Genomic DNA, 26,276 nt, shown 5'->3' with positions numbered 1-26,276 from the left:
TGCAATGGTTTAAATTATATTGACATCTTTTATTTGTTACATTAAGCTCCTTAATTGTTTGAAAAATATTATAAATAACTATATAAGGAAAGTTATGTTAAAAGTAAATAAAGAAAAGTATTTTTGTAATTTTATGAAATCTTAGTGTAACTTAATTTTTTAAATATCTGTCTCTCTTTTCATTGGATAAAATAACTTTTTAATCGATGGTGTATTTTCCATTTTATATGGACAAATAAGGGTAATTTTTTTATATGCATATGTATACTTAAGTGTTAAATGAAAAGGGTTATATGCTAAGGAATTTTTTTACTGAGTAATGCAAGTTGTTTCAACTCTTCCGCTATTATATCATACTTGAATGCTAAACTGATCAGAGGAATAGGAATCACGATTAAAATACATTATGAAGTTTTATATATGATTTTGTAATTTTAAAATGGCAACAAAAGCCCCAAATCTGTGGTCTTCAGTGTGAAAGATGAAAGTGAAATTGAAGCGAAGTACATTAACAAGAATGCATTTAGTTTATGATTTTACACTGGATCCAAGTAATGAGTAATATGCTACTCTTAATTTAGTTGCTAAGGGACAAAAAGATGAGTTAAGGGGGTGACGATTAGTTATAATGATCTTTATAAAGCCTACGAAATTACTCTCCCTGTCGACAACGAAGGTTAAGATTTGCAAAGACGCGGTAAAACACTAGTTCTTCGATTTCTCAGGTTGACACTTTCAACGCTTCATGAAGGATTCAAAGACAACGGGATTAACCATTTTCGTCACCTGAACATACATATCCCACTTCTATAATATTTTCAATTACAAAAGAATTGAAATTAATAAATCATATCTCCTCTCAACCATTCCTTCTCCCTCTCTCACACAAGGAAGTTCGATCGATCATTTCGATTTTGTAGGTGAAAGACTTGATAACTTGAATAATTGATCATGATAATTTAACGTTGTAATGAAATTGAAGAGTAGAATATGTATGTTTCATAGTTACAACTAATTACAATTGATACAGAATATCTTGGTGCAGCTAGTAGCGCAACCAACGAATATTAAGCTATCGTAGTTAAGAACTATTCCTTGTTGCGAGAAGAGCGCTCCTTTCTTTGCCCACCAAGAATACGAGAAATTTGCAAACCTCTGCTGAATGCTTGGTTGAACAGCATACGGGTTTGAAATTCTGAAACAAAAGGAAACCAAGCCAGAAAAGCAACAGGAGTGAACAAAAGCAAACCCATCACAATCTCATAACCTCGAGCAAGAGTTTTCACTGAACCCCAAAACCCAGCCCGCCGTACTAAAGGTTTTAATGCTTGAGCAATCTGCAAAATAAAAACCACAGAAAAATAAAAACCACAAACAAGTCGAAGGCAACATATATAATGCAACTGAAACACACTATACTAAAACAAATTATATACACCAATATTTCCTTAATTCTTCATCTATCATTTTCAAAATCGAATGTCAACATGAGTTCATGTAAAAAAAAATCAGTCTTCGGCCCACGTTCAGAAAATTTCCAAATATAGATAGATAATGTGATCCGGGATGAACCCCTCCTGGTAGGGCTGGTAGTTCCACAGGAATTTTCATTTAGTAGGTTAGCAGTGGAAAGAGAAATTCACCTGCAGCATTCCCCAACCAGTTGGCATGAAAGCAAGAATGCAAACAACAATGTCCTGCACTGTCATATGCGGAAGGGCAATCAAAATGACTAGAATCGAGACAAAAGTGAGGAATATCAGTCCCTTGATTAGTCGGAAGACAAGTTGAAAGTTTGCACTAAATTTACGCCTCCCAACAGATACCGTCTGAGACAACAAGAAAAACAGAATACCCAAATGTGTCAGACCATAGAAATTGCATTTTCTTTTCAGGAAAGAGAAAAGAACAAGGGCATTAGTGCGATTCAATATTGTTTGTCAATTTAATGAGCAATGGCACCGGTTAGACAACAGAATGTAAGCATAGAAATACATTAAACATGCCCATAAAAGATACTCCCATAGCTTGTTACTAACCTTCATTACAAATAATATTACAAATATCACCAACCACGAAATGCCATAGACCTGTATGCCAATGAAAGGTATCGATAGTTCCATTAAGCTTACCACATTATAATCACTGAGATAAAAATGCAGGAAAAGATAACAGCGTAGGTTAAGAATTACCAGAAAACTTTTTTGGCCTTTCTTCGTAATATTCAAGTGATATACCAGACCATATTGGTAGATAAAAAATCGCAATGATAACAGTATCTCTACTATGATTCCCCGAATTCCTGAATATTGGAGATGCTCCTGTTCCTCTTCCCACCAAGATTCCCAACTTTTTTCAGGTAGAACACCTATACCCCCTCGATTACTAATCCATTTATTCCAATCAGTCCAATCATCGACAATCTTTTGCCATTCAAACCCAGAAGGATTGAACAAGAAAGGAGCAAACAGCCAGGTACCCACCATAAACCACATTGATGCAGTAATCAAGATATATGCAACAGCACTTCTGTAAGAATGACCAAAAATTTGATACACAATAAGCAGTATCATGAGCTCAATACCCTTGACGAAGTGGCTACGAGAGTAAAGTCTGTAGTTGTCAGCAAATTTAGCATGGAAAACCACAAATCCCCGACCAGTTGGTCTATATTTAGCACCTCCATGCAGCAACGTTCTTCCAAAATAATGAGTTTTTGTCCCAAGAGAAAATGTAAAGAATACTGGGGCCAGCTGCAGTTGCATTAATATGAACTCGCTGAGAGCAGTTCGGAAGCCCCTCTCCAAACCGATTTCCATCAACATGGGCAGGGCCATCAAAACCCCAATCTGAACAAATGACTGAGAAGCAAGAGCCACTTGAAGAGGCTTATTGTCTCGAATGGCTTTTTGAGTACTTAGACCTTCTTCAAGCCCACTAAGAACAAGATAAAGGCGACCATAGAGGAATATATACACAGTGAGAACAGTTATCTGCATAAAAATGAAGAGGGGAAATTTTCAAAATTCCATGGTATAAAAACTTCAAAAATTTGACCATTTAGCTCATTTTATCAAAAATGTACCCCTCCTCCCCAAACCTAAATTAGGGGGCCCAAGTTGGGTAAGCAGTTCAACCCCCACAACTGCCACTTTTCAATCTCTTTGGATTCCAACAAGGATCTTGCAAGTTGAAATAATAATAATAATTTTTAAAAAGTAAATTTAAATCTAATTCAATATCACAAAAACAACTTATAAAGTGAGATTTGCATTCTCTTATATACTAAATTTGGTCATATTTTAGTTAGTATAGAATCTCCAATACCCTCTCCCGCACAGAGAAGACATCTTAAGTGATAGACTATATAAGTGAACTTTAAATCAAATTCATCCTTACATACTAGTCAATGTGGGATTTTCAACAATAATAATAATCTACATAATATGCAAGTGAAAAGGTAATTTTGTGATAACGTACAAGGGTGCTGAAATAAAATCCAACTGTGGTGAAGTAACAAGACAACATTCTGAAGAAGTCGAAACGGTGCCCAAGTCTATATACATCTCGACTTAGTGTTTGCTCCCCATTGCCATTAGCTATTTTTGCTTCAAACATAGAAATCTGATTGAGACCCACATCTCTTCCCTTCCCTACTTGTATGTACTCATGGTGAGTGACATTTCCTTCACGTAGTGTAGAGTTGAAGCCTAATAGTAACAGAAAAAGTCCAATAAAAAAAGCATTCAATCAAACAAAAGTAAACAATGAGCAATTGGAAGACACAATACCAGCAAAAATATCTTCGCTTAGATTGATAACCTTGGAGGCTTTACACACACCCCCTCTTGTGAGGTGAAAAAGTCTATCAAAGACATCAGGGTGACCATAATGGAAACGAACCCTACATAAGTAGAGAGAAAATCAGTTTAGACACTTCTATTTATTTTTAAGTACTCCCAAGAGAGTAATAGCTTAACTTCCTGCAGAAATCCAATGTATTAATTAGTAGACCAAAAGCAGTCAAGAGTAATGCCTTAAACCAAAATGAGAGTGATTTGTTATTCTCCACCCTATTGACAAAGACCAAATGTCAATTATCTAACAAAATCTATCTACCAATTTCAGACATTCAACGTTCCTTTTCTATTTATGTTTAAGAACTCACTCTCTAGGAAGTTAGCAATTCTGTCATGAAAAAGTGGAAGTGCATTTATTCCAAAATTCTAAAAGAAAAAAGAGACTGTAGAACAGAACAACTTACTTCAAAGGATTAGCCAACAATCTCTGACCAATTGTCACAAAACTTGTCTCCTGATTTGACATGAACCATGCGAGGGAAGAAACACTGGAACCAGAACCAGACACTAGTTAGAAAGACAAAAAAATTGTATAGTTGCAAATAGACCAATACAGATTTACCTTCCAGTAAAAATATGCTCCCTAAGTCCAAGGATACTAGGAAACCGAACACCATCATGCTTTTTAAGAAACTCTTGCAGCAAATTTCTCATTTTCAAAGCTTCTTCCATGTAGTTATCCTATAAAACGTGCAACTCAATCACATGGCCTTAAGAGACCTCACGATTATGAGCACATATATGATAATCATACCTGATTCATATCTATTGTTTGCAAGCCCTCTCCACGTGTGAAAATTATGGCATGATTCTGATTTTCAGGCTTGCCCTCACCCAAAATTGCTGGTCCAGGAAGCTTTATTTTATATATAATCTGATTGAAACAATCAAACAAAGTATATTACTAAAAATGTGAATGATAGTTTAGAAAATAGTCAAGGTTAATAATTGCATTTAGTTATATAGAAATGGCTCGCCATTTTTTTTAAAATTAAATAAAACAATAATTGCCTATTTATGGAAGGGCGTATTCAATTTTATTCCACTGTTTGTGTATATCAGAAGAAAAAGGGGCCATCATCGTTTCTTCCTGTCCTGAATAATATAAACAGAAACATGTGTCATCCTTTTCCTTCTTCAACCAACACGTGTCATGGCATAAAAAGATTATCAATAAACTTTCGTAATTTGCTCAAAACCAAAGATTTTATGTTTGAAATACAGAGGAATTGTGCAACATTGCTACAACTCTAGTTTTTACATTCACTTTCTGTATGAATGTTTCCTCGTACTAGAGGAACTCCTGCCGCCCATCTAGCTGGAATTTCCAAAAATGTCTTCTAGTAGAACTTCTCCAATCAAAACAAAAACATTACTAGCAGGGAAAAAATAAGTAACACGTTCATCAAAATCCAAATACCTGGTCCAGATTCAGCTCAGGCTCTGAAGCACTATTTGATTTCGGCATAGCCTTAACCAAGCATGAGTAATAAACCTTGTTGATCTTTTTCTTACTGTCTTTGACAGGTTCCTCTACCTCATCAATATAGGCAACTCGAAGAGACGGATACCTGCCAAATGCAAACATATCAATTAAACACCCTTCTTGTTTACTTTATATTTCTCTCCTCAGCCAAAAGGATCATTAATGAGGAAGCTATTTTAGCCCATGCATTGTACTGATTCTTGCACCGGTTTTAAATATTAAAAATTACTATATAGCTAAAGTTGAAGTTAATATTTCAGTAATTTTATGAATGTTTAGGTTTTAAGCTACTACTAACTTAAAAGGTCTTGGCTAGTATGTTCATGGGTATTGGTCTTGGGGAAATGCAATAAAAAAAGGAAAAGCTCCCAAAACTAACAATAGAAGCTTTTTTGTTCTCTTACATACTTCAAAACTTTTGTACAGAGCTTCTACTTTTAAGTAAGAAAGAAACTTAAAATTACTGAAACTCCATTTTTTACCTTGTCATAAGCCTTAATATGTCCTGTGCACGGGGAGAACCAGACCGCTTGTCAATGCCATATTGTTGACATGATACCACGTATGTGAATTTCATATCAGCTACTGCTTGACATTGTGTCCACAATGACCTTTCCCCCCTTGAATTGTCATCTGAGTTTTCTATGGCTTTATAACCTTCCATCAAATCTGCCCATTGGTAACAATTCAGCCACACAAATCAAAAGAAAAAGTAAAAAAACCTTAAAGCTGTATATTTGAATAAATAATTAACTGAGTGGCAACCACAGTACATATAAATAAAGAAATTTCACTTAATCATTCCCAAAAGAAGGAGCATTACCTTCATCTTTCGCCATATCAAGAAAAGCCTGCAGTTCCAGAGCCTTTCTGTAATACATCATGCCTCTTACTGCATTAATTAGAATTTTATATAAGTCAATTGCAATGATATGTTACATTCTTCTAGGAGGCTATTACGTGTGCACATAAGTAAATANAAAATATGCTAGTATTAAAGATTTGTATCTCTTAAGTGTTAATCTTCCACTGATTTATTCAGTACACAGGTTTCGATATAATAACGAGACATGAATTGGCCATGGTGTATGTGAAAGGGTAGGTCCCCCTCTCTTCACTTTATAAATAATGTCTTTGGGACAGACAGAAAAGACTTGAGTAGGAACATCTTATCTTATAATTGAAAGTTACACAAGGACAGACCATTCCAAGGTGAATAATTGTAAACAGCATAGAACAAGACTCAAAGGCAACCTGAAGAACAATGACTTCAAGAGGTTTGTACCATGAATATTGTCTCATTAATTTGGTGTTGTAATTTTGCAACTGTGATCCTATTTAATCATTAATGAAGAGAACTAGGTATTCATGATGAATGAAAATTATTTAACACTAAGCACTTGAAATCATGAGTGCACAGGGGAGGGATGAAAGAGAGAGAGGGAACCAGTTCTGGTCAATGTTTGCCCTCTATATGATGCCCAAAGCCGAAGTTCTTCTACTAACTCGTCAGATTCACTCCCTTTAATATCCTCCTCAGTAGACTTCACACGCTCAAGAAAATTGTTCCACTCATCTGTGCATTGATAACCAAAAAGGTATAAAAAATACATTGGATATACTCAGAAATTTTTATATTTATGGAACAAAAGAGATATGGGAGTATTGGCAAACCAGGAAAAATCTTTTGCAAGTAGAACAGTATTGAAACACCATCCTCATTAGGTGAATCCAAATCTTGTAAGGAAAATAGAACTTCTTCTGTATAGTATGGTGTCAAAACCCTATAACCAAAATCCACAATAACTAAATTAACAATAAATTACAACAATAAAGCATTGCAAAGGATTTGGGACTAAAAGATTCCTTACGAGAATGAAAGCATGTTGCGAACTTTTGGTGCCATAGGCATGTCCATAAACAATGAATTTGAGAAGAAAGAAATACGCCTTCTTGCTTCTAAGTTAGATGGTACATCCATGGCAGATTCTTTTGTCGTAAGCAGCAAGTTAAGTCGTTTAATCTACCCAAAATGGGTAAANATGTCATTAAGAAAGCACTTCATTTAAACTTTTAGCAGAATAATTTAATTAGTAACAAACCTTCTCTGTCCAAGCTGCAGTAACTGGTTCAATTGGAAACTTGATAGCTCCTACAGATGCAAACAATTGGTGATGGGGCTCAGGCTCAAGGTGAAGCATCCCCTCATGTCCTGTACCACCATGGGTTGAATCCACCAAACTGAAACAATATGGTTATTATCATAATCAGGGGAGGGAAAAGGGTGCAACTAAAAGATATGGCACGTGTTTGGTTGAGTTTGAAAGCCAACATGTGCATCAAATACATGAAAATTAAAAGCTTGAAATGTGTACATTTTCTAAATGAACAATGAGAAACAAGATAGCAGAGACAACAATCTATGTGTACATTACCTGAAAATCTGATCCTGCTCCTCCATCATTATATCTCTCGTCACAACCTCCAGCATGTCCTGGAATAGAATCACAACTTGGTCCCTATCTTTTGGATCATTATCCAGCTGCAATAATTCAAATAACTTGGTAAGATTTTGACAAACATACTAAATTGTCATAGAGAAACAAAATGTACAAAATTTGCATGAAATAGTTCTGAAATATTACCAAATAGTTTATTAGCTGAACAAACTGTTTATAGAGGTTAGGAAGTGCACTCATTCTGAATTCAACAATAAGTTTATCGGATTCTATATTTTTATCCACTTCATTGAACATGTACTCTATAACCCTGAAATGAGCAACACCAACTAAGTTATAAACAAAAAATAGATGGACACCACCTTTCAGAAGTGAGGTTGAACTTGAAAAAATACATCCACAAAGTTATAAAGCTCAAAATTAGATAGACAAAGAACCTTTCAGATTTCAGTTAAGACTTCAAAATATACATCAACAGAGGTGATAAAGCTGACAATTTCCTAGAAATAAATAAATTCACAAAGTACAACTACTTACGCTGTCTCCCGTTCCCCTTGAACCAATAGCTTAATAATGCTCTTAAATGAAGCATAGCACTCACGGACAGCACAAGACATGTAGTTGTCAGCCCCAATTCTTTTCTTTAGCTCTCTATCCTTTCCATTGCTGTCCTTAGCCATATCTAGTGCAATTGGGATCTGAAAGGCACATGACCACAATCGCAATTACTAAATGATTGGACATGGAAATGATAGTAGCAAAGTCTATCAAAGTGAAAAAGAAAAACAAACCTTGCTAGCAAGTAGAAAGGGGGGCCATTGTATAAGATCCAACTGAGTATCAGCCCAATATGGTACAAGCAAAAGGTTCATTTCCCTAAAAAAACATAACCACATTAACACATATCCTTTTGAAAAAATACAGCTCTTCATTGATTGATCAACGGATAAATTAGATCAAGAACTACAAACATATTAAGTATCCCTCACATTACCTATCACTAATAAGATCTTCTTCCCTGAAACTAGTAATTATTTGGTTCCAAAGTTGTGCAAATCTTGCAGCCTCCTTCCCCTTGTTAGATGAGATCTGCATCAATCGATCAAGTATTGTAATGCAAAGTTATGTCATTTAACCTGAAAGCTAAATTAAGTGATGATAAAAGCAAAACAACTAACATTGGGAAATCTGCGGGACAAAGTGGCCTTTAGTCCTTTTTTCTTTGGCTCACTTGTTTCTTCCGGAATCAAACTGGCATTGAAGGCACCAGGCAATGATTCAAAACGAGACCTTAGCATTCCTAGTGTCCGTATCTGATATCAGGATACAGGATAAGCAGTAATGCACAATAATTATTACTGAAGAGAAATAGATATTATATTCAAGAACTACTGCTCAGTGCATAAAAAAGCCTACAACTACTGGATAGTCGTAGCTCTGTAATTAATCAAAAAGAAAAAGGTTCAATCCCATAATTAAGNGTTTAGAGTCAATGGACTCAATTAAGAGCAACTAAAAGTTAGTTGGTAGTCATTCAGATCCAGCCGTTTCCAGATATAAGTAATGGACCAACAATACCTTCAAGATAGATTTCCCACCCAAGTATATCAAAAAAGACAAAAATGAATTAACATAAAAAAATTAATTATCCAAAACAACCCACAATCTAAGTGACAATAGCAGTTTAAACAATATACTAACCTCCCCAAGCCGACGGAAAGCACCATAAATACCACCAAATAATGTTGAGAATATGGCATACCAAATTTGGGTATCCATGAAGTATACCTGACAAAAAAGAAACTATACAACTATACTACTGATGTTTAAAATAGAATATAAATGAAGTACATCATAAACCCATACCAGGATAATTGGAGACCAAAGAGCAATGACAACACCAATATTGTTCCTTGCTGAAAAACATACAAATAACTTAAAAAATTTCTCTGAAAAAATAAACTAAAATGAAAGTACAAACATAAATGCTTACTAACCATGAGGAAAGAATTCATGCCACTGAAAAGTTGTGATTTTTACACTCATTATAGCTTTTGTAGGTCCCACGAGAGGTTTTATCTATGGAAACATGGAAGAAGGTTATAAAACATGTAAAACAATTGACAAAAGAAGAAGTCCATTATGAAGAAAAGTCAAAGATCTGAAGCTGGAGGATAAGAGAACCTCCTAAACAAGAAAAGAAAAAAAAAAAGAAAAGCACAGGGTAAGAACAAGTAAAATTCATTGATTATTACAGAACATGCAGCTAAAATCCCAACTAAACGTCATTCACAAAAAATACAAAATTAGAATTCAATAATTGTTGAAATAATGAGACCAAAAACCCAAAAAAGAATTGACTATATTTTCTAACCATCATTTTGTGAAATTTTGAAGCTAAATATGCAAATTCAAATGACTTATAACGACAACTGAAAGACATGATAGCTTATACTAAGAGATAAAAGATGAAAATGAATAACCTCGATATAGTAACTAAAAGCCAACTTTGTAATTATGAGAAGCACCCAAAACATTGTGTACCTGACATAAAAAACGTTGATAAATTAATATCATATGCTAGGCATTTTGAATTGTACCATTCACATATAACAGAAACTATTCAACTTAAACTTACTTGAAAAGCGAAAAGGCGCTCTCGTGCATTCCCCTACCAACATACAAACGAGGCTGGCAATTATAAAGCATTAGAAACACCAAGTTATTACAAAACTAATATCCCAAAAGCAATGACACAATAGTTCTTAGAAACAAAAAATATAGTGAAAAAAAATGGATTATGGCCTACCTGTGACCACCATAACATTAGCATCACAACCCTATAGTTTGATCTCTCAAGATGACGACGAATAAAAGGGATCAGAAAGAATATTGCAGCAAGCATATTCGGTGACAGGTAAACAACAACAGCTAAAATAAACAATGAAGGAGCACTTGAACCACCACTTCCAAACCAACTTTTAATGGTCTGAGCAAACCCAGGAGGATTATCCCAAGTATATGCATAAGTAACTGACAGAACAATCACCCATGCTGCAGCTGAAACAACTTTTAGAACGTATCTTAACTTCACATACAGCGACATACTCCACTGTGCTTTCCAACTCAGGATCACATCTAGAACAGCTGCCATAGTGGGGGAGAAAAGATTAACGTGAGTAACAACACTTTATGAAATAACAAAGCATTCCTACTCACTCCTTTGATACATTCTCAGCAAGAAGAGAAAAAAAAAAACAATTGACATAGATATTGACCTCCCCCAACTCGTTTTCATTTTCAAGACAAACCCAATCTTGATATTTTATATAAATTGCTCAGCCAAGGAAACAAGGTATGCTAATAGCTCCCCACAATGAATTTTGGTCAGGCATCTTGAACACTACCTTCAATTAGCCAAAGTTCTTACACAAGTAGGTCATTTATTTAACAAAGAAATGTTGAAACTATAACATAAGTAAATGAATATTCCAAAACACTCTCGAGTAGTTATACAGGAACAGGATATTATTGAGTGATAAAGATCAAAAAATTAAAACAAGACCGCACACAATGAATATAGGGAAAGATGGACCATTTCAAAGTCACAGCGCCCATTTGGCTACCACATAAAAGCAGTTCCTCTTACAGCAGCACAACCAATATACAATCAATAATTGAGATTAACTTGGGCATAGCTAAACTACGTTCAAGTGCTCAGCAGTTCAAAATTAATTCTATCAAAATCTAGCCAACTTAAATAAGATGGTTTTCAATATACAACCAAAGAAGCCCAAAATGGCTTTCAAGCTGAATTGTCTCAACTTGCTAGGAAAACTATACGTGATGAGATATGCAAGGCATCGGATCCATAATTGGAAATTGAATGTAAATGCAACTAATTGACTTTTGCCTACCTTGCCCAAACTTCAATATAGCTGCTGTTATAAACACACTCAACACCTTCTTGAACACGTCACCTCTAAAGATCACACTTGGATCACCAGATCCATTCCAAGCAACAATAATCATAGCCTAGAAAAAAATTATCCATTTTCAGAGATAGACTCTATTCTGCAAAGCATTGAAGGGAAAAAATAACTGACAAGGTTGGAGAGCAACAAAATGCAAAGAATATTTAAAACCTGTAAACACAGAATGAAAAAACTCCACATTCGGTCGAAACTCCTGAAAATATGCCAAAATGATCTTATCTCAACAAAATTCACTTTCCCAACCCATCTGTCTCTGCTAGGTGGTTTGTCATCCTGTACATACAAGTTACAGCAAGACTTAAGATACAGCGGTAAATATAACATATAGCTACAAACATTCAAAACATCGCAAATGCATAATTTCATTTATTGCGTATATAGAAGCATCAGAAGAACCTTATATAATCAGGACAGAGTCTAAAGTTACAATGCTTACATTAGATTTATCAAAAAACAACTTTTCAGAAGGCAGGCAAAAGAAATCAGCATCAGCACGCATTGGCCAACCTAACCGAAAACAATCAGCAGACCTACAAGTATGTTGTTAAAAATTAAATCATTGACAGGTATGACAGTCAATACAGAGAAAAAGTAACATTAACCTTACCAAAAATATTCATTTAAATCGTCATAGTTCCTCCACTGTGAATGCTTTGACCTTCCCTTTTTGCTGCGTGCAGCTTCCTTTTGACCAAGGAAATATCAATTTATTCATCAATGTGAAAAATGAATGAAGATAAGTTTATATGGATCTGACAGCCACAAAAACAAAATGAAAGAAGGACAAGCAGACTGCAATCAATGCAAGACAAACCTTAGCAATCACATCGTAGATAGGAGTGACTACTTTCCTTAAAAAAGCTTCTTCTTCACCTCCATAAGCTGGCTTCACATTCTCTCCAGTCATTGGACTGACATTACCAGCAAGCATACCATACAATTCAAAAGCCATCTACAGGAACCATATTGAAAAGAACCAATTCATGTCAATATTCACAAAAAGTAGCAAATTACCATCAAAGTCTCATTCATTGACAACAAACAAGGCAAAGCAAAGGTGACAACGTGAGTAAATCCCAAAACCATAGGGGAGAATATACACACACATGCACATGGCCTGCTAAACAGTAATGAAAATAAGATTATGCAACACCAGGGTAAAAAACAACAAAATGACAACATGATAAAAGCGTCTATATATTATAACTACATGTTTCAATACAAACAGCCACAGAAAGACATTAAAACAGCATCACATTCAAAGGTTGAATCTCATTAGTTCTTACAAGTTCACTTTGTGTTTCTTCTATTTCTTACAATAACTATCCTTTACAAATTTAATATAATTTTCTTAGAGAAGAAATAAACAAATCCGAGAATACAGATCCCAAACATAGCCAGACATCAAACACTAGGTTAACACGTGTAACTCAAAAAACTTGTTCATGGACTTCATACAACTTAAAAATCTTTATTTAAGATTAGACATGGATATACAACCATGACAATTTAATGTAGTAAAAATCAAACAAGTACCCTATAGATCATTATCATTTTAATTTTAGGAGACTCTGGTTTACAGAGTGTCATTCCATTGGGCTACTATAATTTGAACTACATATCGTGAAAAAAACATGATACCAAGTTATCTTAGACAACAGCACAAGGCAGACAACACCCAACAATACTATACTAAATAGTGACCTCTAAAGATTATGATGAATGATGTGACGGTAAACAGAATAGAGACCAAATCAACCAGTTAGGCTATGATACATAAACACAATGTCAGCGAGTGACCAGAAACAAAACACAAGTCAGCAGAATGTATTTGTTATTTTTGTTCCTACGTAAAATCTACAGAACCAAGAACAGGCACACACAGATATATGTAGGGATCAATATGCTTGATAATGAATTCACACGTCATTGTATATACAAATTAGCTTTTCATTGCAAATGCATCAAAACATCCCTAAAAATACAAAACATTGGGAAACAACCCAAACATGCTGGGAAAAATAGATAATCATCACAAATCTATTCAAGTTACAATGCATACATGGTGATATATATAACAAAGGCATTCTGGCATGAATCGTAGGTTGGCAGCTTCACCCCATATTAGAAGATACAGTCCCATATATAGTAGTTTACGTTGCTGTACTTCTTGTTGTATAGTAGGTAACCTGCCAAATGCATCCACAAGATGTTACAAGGAGAACTTAAAATTTTTACATTTTCATTGTAGATAAGCAAAGTTAAGAGCTGCTAGTCAGCAAGACACGGTATAATATTTATCATCACTTAACATAAAGCAAAAACACTCACCAAAGGCTACTTTTCCGACCCAAATACTTGCACCATTTTTTGTAATTCTTGAAAAGTTTCTTCATCACTTCTGTGAGGGCACGTTCATCCAACTAATCAAACAAAGCAAACTAGTCACAAGTGGATAGAATACAAATTACAGTATTACATTTATACTGATGATAAGTAGGTAAAAAAATATTAAATGGTGTCTGTTTTATTTTCTTCAATTTTTCTAGATGTGTTTTCACTAACAATTAACAAAATATCACCTTATCTTCACTTTGTTGCCTCTTATCAAGGATTTCCAAATGGGGGAGTTAAAGCAACAAAATTTAGGGCCTGTTTCCTGTTTTCACAAATAATTACAAATATGTTACCGTGTTTTCACCTTGTTTCCTGATTTCAAAAATTTGTACTAAGATGTGGAGGAAACAAGATAAAATAAATAGGGAGCACGTTTTTCACCATTTACAGTACAAATCTTCAAAAGCAAGAACCCAAAGTAAAATAAGGTTCCTTTTTGTATTTAAGTAGTAAATAGTACGTGGAAACGAAATAATGCTCTAATTTCTCAAACTCAACAGCTCCCTAGTTTTCACCATTTCCTTCCCGGTATCATAGAAACAAGAAACAATGAAAACAAGGACGACTTTTCCTTTAATTCTAACAGGAAAGTTATCAACATAAAAAGAAAACAAGTCAAATGCTGCCTAGTTTTTTTTGTTCATAATTCACAGATGAAGATAGATTGCCATCAGAGATTCAAAATGGAATGTTTATGAAATGTGCAGGACCTTTGACCCATGATAAAAGAAATACAGTAATAAGGCAGAGGCTTTGTAGCATGAAGAAAGAAAGAATAGGTTGCACAGTATCGTATCAACAAAAGAAATCACCATGCCCACTTACACTAAAACTAGAAAACATTAAATATACCATGCATCCCCTACGCTCTAAACATACAAGTTCAAAGAGCATTCAAATTTTATGTATTAAACTGAGCCCAACAGACAGAAGCAGCCTTACAAGATTAAAAGGGAAATAAAATAGAAAAATGCTTGGAAGATATTGCAGAAGAAAGGACTTATACGGTATAGTGTCTTTGCCTCATGATCAACAAACAAAACATGTGTTTTTTTCTGTTAAACTTTTCTTCTTATATTAAAAAAATATAAACTGGGTTTTCTATGGAAATGAAAACTGAAACTATCCATAAGTTTAATTTAAAACTGACCTTTGGTTGCTGATCAGGCTTTGGAAATTGTCTTATGTGAACATTAGCCAGTAGTAAGATCAAATGCTCTCTCTGATTCGCAACATTGTGTTTCTGCAGTATGTATAAAACTGTATATTAAAACCAAGAGGAGGCAAAGAAGTTCAATTCAATTACATAGTAATGAAGATGTCAAAGTTTTGTTTAAAAAATAAAAAGTACAACATTAAAATAGATAAAAACCTCAGTTTCTGATTGTGTTATACCTGAAATCCAAACATTGACCCAAGCCAATCCAAAATGTCTTCATCCTTTTTTTTCTTGTAGTCCTTGGGCCATGGAAGACCCCTAGTGTTCCGAAGAGCATACACAGCAGCTTGGATCTATAAAGATAAATAAATAAGTATGTTTCACTCTAAGTAAAATGATCAGAATTACAATGTGTGGAACTGAATTTCATACCTCGGGAAATCTCATTATAGCCTGGTTAGCACTATCGGGATCAAGAGGAAGAATATTGTAAGGAACTAAGATCTCAGTTTTCTCAGCAACTTTATCTTGGGTCTCCAAAATCTGTAACAATGGCAATGGCAATCTAAATCAATCATGCATACTAGTGATGTACAATCCTGTAAAATCCTAGGAAGAAGGGGACCCCAATAGGGAAATGACATCTAGGGTGCCACAGAAAATAACCTCACGGTCAACTTCCATAGATTGTGTCATGTTAACAGCCTTCAAAACCTCAAAAAGAACATTAGCCGTGTTATATGCCTTGGTGAGCTGCGCACTGAAAGAGACAAACTATTAGTCACGCAATAGCAGGATAACATGTCAATAGGAAATCATCTAGAGAATTTACCGGTCAGCTTTATCGGCAGCATTTTGTAAAGCTTGGATATATTTTTTGTAGTAATGCTGATAAAAACTTTGCATCTCTCGAGCATCACTTTTCTTAACCCTTCCTTTCAGAGTTGGATCATTTTCCTAACAATTATGGAACAAAATGCCCAAAATAAAACATAGAGAGACTCAAAATGAAATCATTTAAACTAACACAGGATCATAAAATTTCATACTAGGCAACAACTCTTTCTACTCATACATAATTCGTTCTGGAGACTTTAACAGCTTGTATTTGTACTGGTGTCATCTTTTAAGTGGATAGAAAGCATTAAAACTTCAACATATACAAGGTAAGTGTAAAACACCGCAGCCTAAGTGCGGTAGAGTCAATACAGAACTTTCAACTAGTGCTGATAAACTTGATTCTAAGGTCCCACAGATAATAAAGAAATGAGCACCATCAATGATGACCATATTCCACTCTGAACTAAAGAATTTTCACAGTTCATAGATTATTTCCATACTTTATTAACAATAACAGCAAATGACAGACACGTACACAAGCACAGTGCATTTGTACAAGATCCATTTCTTCAGGTTATCCAAAATATTTAAGGGTATATTGGAGAAGATCAAGTGGGGAAGAGTGTATGCAGCAGAGGTGGAAAGAAAGGAAATAGGAGAATGATTAGTTACTCTTTCAAGGCGTTGAAGAAGTGCAGTCTTGAATTGCCGAACACCACGACCGCTTGAGTTGGGATCCAGCCTATGAGCTTTCTCAAAAGCGTAAAAGCGGCCTGCAATGCAAGATCAGCATGAAATTGATGCAGAAATAGAAGGAAGGATGATGAAAGTGGGAAGTGGAAAGTGAAGAAAGAAACATACAGAGATATGCAACCCTGGGATGAGTCTTTTCAACTTCGTTAGCGACACGAAGAATGGGAGCAATTTCGACTAGAGAGGAAGGCACAACCTCACTGTCAATGACCGACTCTCCCAAGGTCCCGGCTGTCTGCGTCCGTATGATCCGCCTCTGTGGCGGTGCCTCGGACGACGGCCCCGCCCCTCCTCTGGAAGCCGACATTCCGAACACACTGTGTAGACAAAGAAGAAAATGGTGATAATGAGTAAAGATGCAGAAGCATAAAGGCGAATGATAGAAGAGAAAAGTACCGAACAGAGAAAAAGGAAAGCTGAGATTCGGATTCTGATTAGGAATGGGAGAAGGAAACCCTAGCACAGAGACTGAGTGTGGAAGCTAAGGTGCTTCGAAGCTAAGGAAAAGGTGAGTGAGAGTGAGAGTTAGAGTGAGTGAGAAATGAAATTTGTATGAAAAAGAGAAAGAAGTTACTATTGCTAGTTGCGGACATATGCTTCGCTGTGCTGCACTGCCAAACAAATAGATATTATTTTCTTTTCTCTTCTTTTCTTTTCTTTTCTTTTCACCACATCTTATTTTTTTATTCTCAACTTTCATATGGATTAGTACTCATGAAAGACAAAGATTCCAAAATACACTTAACAAATTAACCTTATATTCTTCCACCCATAAAATAATATAATCACGTCATCTTACTCCAAAACATACCTTTGCAATGCAGTATAGCTTCTTCGGTAGTTTTTTTGTGTTACACTCAATTTTGAATAAGCAACTCCAAAAGTTAAGTCAAAAATGGAGGAGATTTAATTATATGATTAAAATAAATTTTATACATCTTCTTGAGTAAATTGATTTTAAATAAAAATAAAAGGCTAATGCTGAGTAAAAAAATAAATAAACAGTTAATATTGTGTGTATGAGTAGATATGGGTAATAAAATAAAAAGTTGTATAGTTTGAAAAGTTTGTTCTTTAGTAAGTTATTTTTAAAGTGACTCAAATATCAAATATTTTTAATTTAACTTCTGATTAATGAGTTTAAATTTTAAGCGAAAACTTCATCCTCTCAATTAATGTGCAAACAAAATGATAGATATCATTACGAGATATCTTCTTTCATTTTCTCATACAATGTATTCTGTTAGGAAAATATAAATTAAAAAATACTTTTCATATACACTTAATCAATTTAATGTTTAAAAAATATGTTTTTAAAATTGTGAAAAGCGTCTAGTTTTTTTAAATAAGAGAAAAAGGGGGTGCATATAACAAAAAATTGTGAGTTTTTTCGTGTAAGGCTCTGCTATATAAGAAGAGAGAGAAGAAGAGGAGCCGAAGAAGATAGTGAGTTGAGGTTTGAATTGGGAAGCGCTCCATTCTGTGTTTGTTTGATGCGTCGCTGTTAATTTATTGAACCAAATGTGTTTGTTGTTATAAATTATGAAGCTTTTTTTGAATAGGGATTGATCGGTAAGAAAGAAGGATGAATCAGAACCCGCAATCGAGTGATGGAAGAGGCGACGATGACACTGCTCTCTCCGATTTCCTTGCGTCTTTGATGGATTACACTCCCACTGTAACTTTCCTTTATCTCTGTTCTTCTAATTTCCCATCCTGCACAATTTAATCATTGTTCCCTTTGTTTAGATACCTGATGAATTGGTGGAGCATTACTTGGCCAAGAGCGGTTTTCAGTGTCCTGACGTTCGATTGTGGGTTCCTCCTCTTATCTCCATTTTTCTATTTTCTTCTTTGAGGAAACAGATTATTGATTACTATCGTTTCTGCTTGGTTTCTCTTGTCTTTTTGTGACAGTTATTGAGACATCTATTTATTTTTGGCTTAATTATGGTTGAATTTCCTAATAGATTTAGGTATTCTTAAGTTGAGTCTCTATTTAATTATTGTGTCCCATTGTCTTTGTAGTTTAACCCTAATCATGATATTGTTTTATATTTATATCTCTTAACCCTAGATACAAGTGATCAAGATAACAAGAAAAGATAACACTCAATACAGTTAGTTAAATAGAAAAAACATAATGAAAATATTGAGTATTTAATAAACCAAGAAAACTTAATAGGGTCTCAATTGAAAATAACCATGCATTTGCATAATGTTGACGGCTACAGTGGTTTCATATTATGATAGCTTGTCGATATTTTCTGTAAAAAAAATAAAAGGCAGAACCGATCTCTAGAAGGAAATAAAAAATACCATATTAGGAACCCAAATATGTCATGGATGTCATGGACCCATCTCTGCTGTGTCCCTCTGCCCTTGCAGCTGTTATTTTAGAGTTTTTAAGGTATTTAGATACAAGGGGATTAACAAACAAAGATACAAGATTAATAGTTTATATTTCTTTCATGGTTTTTGTGCAAATCACAACTCTTGTATTTATTTATTTTTAACGTGTCTCACTCTTTCATTGGGATTGTTTAACATGGTGCAGTCATTATATTGGCAATGAGTACCCACTGTTAATCAATTTAAGTGGGAAAATGATGAAATATGCTAGCTATTTTATTTTTCTTTTCACTCTTACTTGCTTGATTTTGTATTTCTTGTTGTGCATTGTTGTTTTAGACCCCCAACACAGTGGATAATATGTGCTTATTGTAAACTAAATTGGTTTTCAAAACTTTGGCATTTTGGTTGACTGTTGCTGACTGATTTATTGGATTCCTGACCCTTGCATTTCTTGTTCATATGCTGTGACCTTGACTTGAAACACTCATCATTTTTTCAGGACTAGATTGGTAGCTGTTGCCACTCAAAAGTTTGTTGCTGAAGTTGCAGGAGATGCACTTCAGTATGTTTATTTTACTTGTGTTTTTGGTTGAATCTTTACCTTCTAGCTTTTATTTGATTTATTTTTAACCTTGAATTACGCCATCACAACTAACAATTCCTGTGTTAGTTACCTTTAGACATATTCTTCTATTGAAGTTGATTTCTGGTTTCCTAAAAGTATTGAAATTTTTGCAAATGTTAGTTCATGCTTGCCAGAGGAGCTTAGGAGTGTGTCTGAATTCTAGTTTTTCTAATGAGTGTGTATGGGTATTATATAGCAAATGCATATACACATGCATTTCAATGGAACTATTTGCACTATTGCACTTAAGTTTTTGTGTGATTTTATCCCTGCTTATGTAAATATCCATAAATGTAGAGTCTACAATGAGAGGACAAATGTGAACCAAAAGCTTAATATTAAGGCTGTTGACAAACTTTTGGCCCCTTGGGATAGCAACTTTTGGTATTATCCATTTAGGAAATACTGCACTTTTATTGTAAACAACGTACATTCTTTTTTAAACTCATCATCTTAAGTAAAGTTGAATAGATGATATAAAATATTCTATATCAACTTAGATCTTTTTTCGTGTTGGTTATATTTTATTTCATTTGATTTCATGTCACTCTCTACTCACGTATGTCTGCAGAGTCTTACTGTCCTATAGTTTAGATAATAAGTGTTAATGTCTTAATAGAAATATAAGTGGCCAACTTGTTTTTTAATATTTGCTTTGGTCCAAGTGTTATTGATTTTCTTAGTTTTACCAACGTAGAATCCCACAAATTTCTTCCCTTTTTAATCATCCATGAGTTTTGTTCTTTGCTAAGTTATAAGTGCATTGTTATTAGTCATTTAGTTGCCTTGTCTTTCTTTTATGTGTCTATACTGGATGATGAGTTGACTAGATGTTAACTGTAGGCACTGTAAAGCAAGACAAGCAACAATTCCAAAAGACAAAAGGGACAAGCAGCAAAAGGTTTTGACAGCATATAACTGATTTTCTCTATACGTTCATTATGTGTATGAGCAGTACTCACATTTCATCATGTATAACAGGATAAACGTTTAGTTTTGACCATGGAAGACCTATCGAAAGCATTGCGTGAGGTAAGAGTAGTTTGCTATTTCTCTTCATTGTAGGGTCATTGCAATGCATTAGTGTATTATGGATGTTTACTCTCACTATGTAATATCTACTCTCCACTCCTGACTATATATATGAATAATTCACCCTCTTCCATGCAAGTCTGTGATAGCCCATCACTCATCTTTTAAACCTTTACTTTGCTAGCTTATCTCGATCTTTTTTTGCTCTTTTGTAAGTTTATAGAAAATGGTGATTTTGGTTAATATTCAATAGTGCGCTGAAGGTCTTAACCCAATTATGACAATTTACACATCTTCTGAGAGAATATAATTGGGAACAGAATAGTAGTATCATCTCCACTGCATTGAACACCGTCATTGCCAATGACATATTTCACTACTTTCTTATCTTAATTGGTTTAAATCCGTTCAATGGCTTTTAATTCCATGTTTTCTGCCATGTCTGACCAGCTGGCCTAGTTTCATCATTTTCTTTATTTTTGGGGGTTCTTCACAAAGAGTTTAGGGCGGGCAGTCAGTCTTAGACACATGCCATGTGTAAGCATGGTCAGCTGTCGGATCCCGTTCCCCTCTGGGCCAAGAGAAACAAACTGCAAATAATCGCGTCATCCCATTTCGGTGGTGTATTAGTGTATAATAAATGTTTTTAAGCTTCTTCTTAGATCAATATTATGTGTTTTGTTGAGATAGAAGAAGATAATATACCGTTCATGTTGGCTAATTTTGCTGCTATGTTAATATTCCTTTACTTTGAGTCCACTAATTATCTTTTATGAACAGTATGGCGTGAATCTAAGGCATCAAGAATATTTTGCCGACAGCCCTTCTACTGGAATGGATCCTGCTACTCGAGAAGAATGAGTATTATCTTGTTTATTTGTGTGTTCCGGCTTCTAAAGTTTTATGTGTAGTAAGTATTGATTTATATACCATAGCTGAATTGAGTACATTCTATTTATTGATATGTTGCTAGTTCTGTGTCTCTAGTTTTATGTTCAGTGTACTGAAGTCATAGCGCGGTATGCCCATTTTACTTTCAGTATACTGTTAATGTAGTACATTCTATTTATTGATATGTTGCTAGTTCTGTGTCTCTAGTTTTATGTTCAGTGTACTGAAGTCATAGCGCGGTATGCCCATTTTACTTTCAGTATACTGTTAAAGTATTCTATTAGCAATGAACTTAACTTAATCACGTTTTACTTTGGTTCTCAATTTTCAATTGGTATGGGTATAATGCGTTGGAAAAGTCATGAAGGTTTTTATATATTCATTCTGGTTCAATTTTAATGTTTTTTTTTTTTTAAGAATACATAGATAATATATGGTGACCACATCTATAAAACACTTTTTTGTGAGTAGTCTGCGTCATTGATCTCTGATTTAATTTGCCATTGATTCATGTTTCAATGTTTGTTCAGCCTTTATTCTCCATGGATTCACATATAACCAATAGTGGACAGAGTTTATGGGATAAATGTTTTTTATATACAATTATATTATGATAAAAATTGCAATAAAAAGGGTTAAATATGTTTTTAGTCCCTATATTTTGGGACGATTTTGGTTTTAGTTCATTTTCAAACTAAGGTACAATTTAGTCCTTCAACTTTAGAAAATTCTGGTTTTAGTTTTTTTTACCAAATTTTTTTAACTTTATTTGTTGTTTCAAGCACGTTTCATTATAGCATTTAGATTGTTTACACTGTTTGACATATTTTTGCTTCAATAAAAAAACAAATAAAGTTAAAAAAAAATTGGTAAAAAAGACTAAAATTATAGTTTTCTAAAGTTGAAAGACTAAAACCAAAATCTCTCCAAAATATAGGGATTAAAAATAAAAATATACTTTTAGAACATTTATGATAAAGAACCTTTATTATGATATAAGGTTACTTTACTTGTTGAGTAATTCTTAAAAAATTTAAATTTAATTCAAAAATAAAGATAGAAAAAAGTGGATTGAAAGAGACGAGTAATTTAGGAAATCAATTTTAGCTGTTAATAAATTAAAAGTTTGGATTAGTTGTCAAATGGAGTCAAATTTTAAGTTGAAGAAACGGTATTATAAAGTAGGTATAATGCTCATTGTATAAGTTTATTATAAGTTTATGATAAAATATTTTCGTGGCAAATATGTCTCAATACATAAGTTTGTGATTTTTTTGTAAATACGGAAAAGCTTATTATTTGGCAATAATTATATTTTAATCACTAAATTGGGGCAATGAAAAAGGCAGACAATTTACACAAATTTTTTTCTTAATTACAAATTATTTTAATAGATTGAGTTATGGATAAGATGAATAGTATAAAAGATATAAACTATGTTTGTTCGATTTCGTGTTGTTTCTTTAGTAAGAAAAAATATTTATTTGAGTAAATGCTAACCCCATAAAATATGGGGCAGTGAATCTACAAGAGAATTAATAAAATTGAATATTGTTTTAGTAAACCTGAAATTTAATGTATACCAAATATTTATATTTAAATTTTTATAAATGGAGACAGAATAAGGTTAACCTATTTACCAGAAAGTAGTAAGTTGTTTGCACAAAACATTTTGTGAAATTAATTATAATATGTGTGTGTGTAAACTTATATTTCATTTTTATCCATATTTTATAGACATGAAACCTTCTCCCATTTAATTGTGTTTTGTTTTTAAGTTATTTTACTTGAATAAGAATATCATTTCCATGGAAATTTTATTAGGTTTTTTACTCACTCCTTATTCGTGTATAAGAATAAAAATTATTTACTCTCTTTTCAAATATTTATCAAATTTCATGTGCAACAACTTATATTTCATATTATGGTGTTTAATTATAAGGTGAGGAAATAATGTCATCAAAGTTTGATTAGTCTGATGGGAAAGTTTGTTAGATATAATATCGTTTTTTATCATCCGTTTTCATTTGCTCAGTGTAATATTCAAGTGGTGATGAGAGTAAATATAATGTTATCGTGATATGAATAATAATTTAAATTCATCAAATTATTTCACGCACGTCAGAAAACATCCATTCAAAGAATTTGATGTATTTGGTTGTATATGATTAAAACAATCAAGTGTATTATATTCAACTTAGTATTATTTATCAAATGGTGCAATTTATAAAATGAAAAAAATCAAATTTTATTATAAAAAAGTTGTACCAACTTGACACAATTTTGATTTACTGAAATAAAATCATGCAAAACTAAAACAACTTCGACTAAAATCACGAAAAAAAAAAACTATAATGAAGTAAAGTTGTACTAAATTAATACGATTTCAGTTTATATAACAATATATTGAAATCATACAAAACTGACAACTTCAATTTATATTATGAAATATGTTTCTGATGTAGGTTTCGGAATAGAACTCAAACCGAACAGTTTTCCTTCACTTTCGAACGGGTGTGACTTGCACATTAGCACTCTGACGCTTAAGTCAGTAAAATTACGATAATATTCAGAATGAAAAAATAACTAGAACAAAAGTTCTTTACCTGGTAAATCCATCCTATATTTATAGGCCACAATCGTAACCCTAAAGTGCGATTTGTTCACAACCATCGATCCATAATTCCAAATATCTCGCCCACTAAGTGTAACTTCTTTACCTGCATCCGAAATTATCGCCTTCATATTCTCCCCCCTACCTCCACGTTGGATCCTTACTCTTGCAAGTTAACTTCAATCTTTCAACCGATCTATCCCTTGCCTTTCCCGATCGACCTCTATCCCCGACCGATCTTCCTCTTTACTCAACCGATCCACATACACTACAAAATATGATAAATTAATACAACTTTAATTATAATTAAAAAATTACAATACTGAAATCCAAATCCAAGTTGGCATAATTTCTTCAAAATGAAGTTGGAGTAAATTAACATAAGTGTCCATTTTAGTAAACTTTTTAAGTTTTACACTTTTTGATGAATTTAAAGAGAAAATTGAACAATTTTAGAGTTTTTGCCTAACATACACACTAAAAGGTTCATGAGAATATAATGTGACTTAATCTATGTTTATTATCATAAAAAAAAAATCTTAAAAAGTCAATTAAAAGGTAGTATGAATACTTAATATTTTTTATTTGCTATTATTATTTTTGAACATACGTGATAAACAAATAAAACGAATAAAATAATAGTTGTGAATTCTCTAATGACCTTATACAGTTAAATTAAACAAAAAATTGCTTTTATACAATATATAAAAAACACATTTTGTTTACAATTTTATTTTTTAAGTGATTTTTTTTTAAATTTAACTATTTTTAAAATTAAAATAACTATTTATAATAAAAGTATATACAAAATAAATAAAAATATATATAGTACAATTACAACCGTTCTTTATATTATTTTTATAATTATAATAAAAAAAAATCTATTATTTTTATTATCATAAAATAAAAGTAATCATATAACACATATTTCCACTTGTAAGAATGATTTTTGTATGTAATTTAAACAAATAATAATTTATTTTATTATTAATTATTTGTTATTACCGCCTTGTCAATGTCAATTCATCAAGATATATAAGAAAGAAAATATTTGAGAGTGTTGTGGGCCGGAGTAGGAATGACCAGTAGAAAGTTAAATAATTTTTCTCAATATATTTAATTTTTTATAATTTTGTATCCATATATTTTAATAGATATTATTATTTTTATAAACATTTTTTTAATAGATAATTATTTGAATAGAATATATTTGAAATCGTGGTTCGTTGGACCATATCGTGGCTTAATAAAATATCAAAATTAATAATAAAGTATTAGTTCACATTTATATATTTCTGTTTGTTTTTATTGTAATATTTTTATTTAAACATAACTTTAATACAGTATACACATGTTTTTTCTATTTCTAGTGTAAAAGAAAGTCGAATAAAATTTAAAACAATTATATATATATATATATATTATTTACCAAATATATAAATTAAAATTAAAATAATAACATAAAAATGTCCACTATATAATTTATCGACACTGATAGCATAGTCCAGTAGATAGATACAATTACATTTATGTATGAAATGAATAGTGAATTATGAATTTAATTTTTGTACATCTTTTACCATGAATTTATGTGAATGCTAAATACTATGAATATCCTTGTCCGATGAGCAAGTGGGGTCTGCAGTAAATTTGTTTCTCACCTTCTTACTCCTTAATGAAAATTTGCCATACATACCTATATATATATATATATATATATATATATATATATATTTTTTTTTTTTTTTTTTTTTTTTTTTTTTTCCTGTCTTAATATTTTTTCTTTTATCAGTTGTATTCCTTTTTTTCT

At 32.9% G+C, this 26,276-nt stretch overlaps 2 protein-coding genes across 4 annotated transcripts; one reads left to right on the top strand and one right to left on the bottom strand.

Annotated features, from left to right (window-relative positions):
* Window positions 1-945: 945 nt before the first annotated feature.
* Window positions 946-17,515, bottom strand: LOC106759150 (callose synthase 3-like). 2 transcript variants are annotated; one of them, XM_014642157.2, is made up of 43 exons: window positions 17,346-17,515; window positions 17,058-17,266; window positions 16,869-16,969; window positions 16,189-16,313; window positions 16,023-16,116; window positions 15,789-15,899; window positions 15,593-15,709; window positions 15,348-15,440; window positions 14,132-14,223; window positions 13,863-13,989; window positions 12,615-12,752; window positions 12,408-12,484; window positions 12,237-12,330; window positions 11,951-12,073; window positions 11,723-11,840; window positions 10,615-10,952; window positions 10,444-10,496; window positions 10,289-10,349; window positions 9,803-9,884; window positions 9,672-9,721; window positions 9,507-9,593; window positions 8,984-9,118; window positions 8,800-8,894; window positions 8,597-8,681; window positions 8,343-8,503; window positions 7,992-8,115; window positions 7,782-7,888; window positions 7,449-7,587; window positions 7,218-7,369; window positions 7,021-7,130; window positions 6,794-6,922; window positions 6,170-6,238; window positions 5,829-6,015; window positions 5,281-5,431; window positions 4,615-4,734; window positions 4,423-4,541; window positions 4,265-4,348; window positions 3,792-3,904; window positions 3,481-3,710; window positions 2,193-2,993; window positions 2,040-2,090; window positions 1,644-1,829; window positions 946-1,337 (listed from the first exon to the last, which is right to left on the bottom strand). In XM_014642157.2, exons 2-43 carry the CDS (start codon window positions 17,254-17,256, stop codon window positions 1,089-1,091), a joined length of 5,877 nt encoding a protein of 1,958 aa, XP_014497643.1. In that variant the 5' UTR covers window positions 17,257-17,266; window positions 17,346-17,515; the 3' UTR covers window positions 946-1,088. The 2 variants fall into 2 exon arrangements, with proteins under 2 accessions (XP_014497643.1, XP_014497644.1); XM_014642158.2 differs by having other exon boundaries at window positions 17,351-17,515.
* A 790-nt stretch (window positions 17,516-18,305) lies between these two features.
* Window positions 18,306-22,019, top strand: LOC106758746 (transcription initiation factor TFIID subunit 10). Of its 2 annotated transcripts, none has more exons than XM_014641724.2 (7): window positions 18,306-18,405; window positions 18,512-18,627; window positions 18,699-18,763; window positions 19,804-19,866; window positions 20,773-20,830; window positions 20,911-20,961; window positions 21,742-22,019. In XM_014641724.2, exons 2-7 carry the CDS (start codon window positions 18,535-18,537, stop codon window positions 21,820-21,822), a joined length of 411 nt encoding a protein of 136 aa, XP_014497210.1. In that variant the 5' UTR covers window positions 18,306-18,405; window positions 18,512-18,534; the 3' UTR covers window positions 21,823-22,019. The 2 variants fall into 2 exon arrangements, with proteins under 2 accessions (XP_014497210.1, XP_014497209.1); XM_014641723.2 differs by having other exon boundaries at window positions 18,375-18,395.
* Window positions 22,020-26,276: the final 4,257 nt, after the last annotated feature.

The sequence above is a fragment of the Vigna radiata genome, chromosome 4 (genome assembly GCF_000741045.1).
Source record: "Vigna radiata var. radiata cultivar VC1973A chromosome 4, Vradiata_ver6, whole genome shotgun sequence".
Taxonomy (NCBI): Eukaryota; Viridiplantae; Streptophyta; class Magnoliopsida; order Fabales; family Fabaceae; genus Vigna; species Vigna radiata.
The sequence above is the reverse complement of the archived record's forward strand: the minus strand, read 5'-3'. Positions and strand labels throughout refer to the sequence as shown.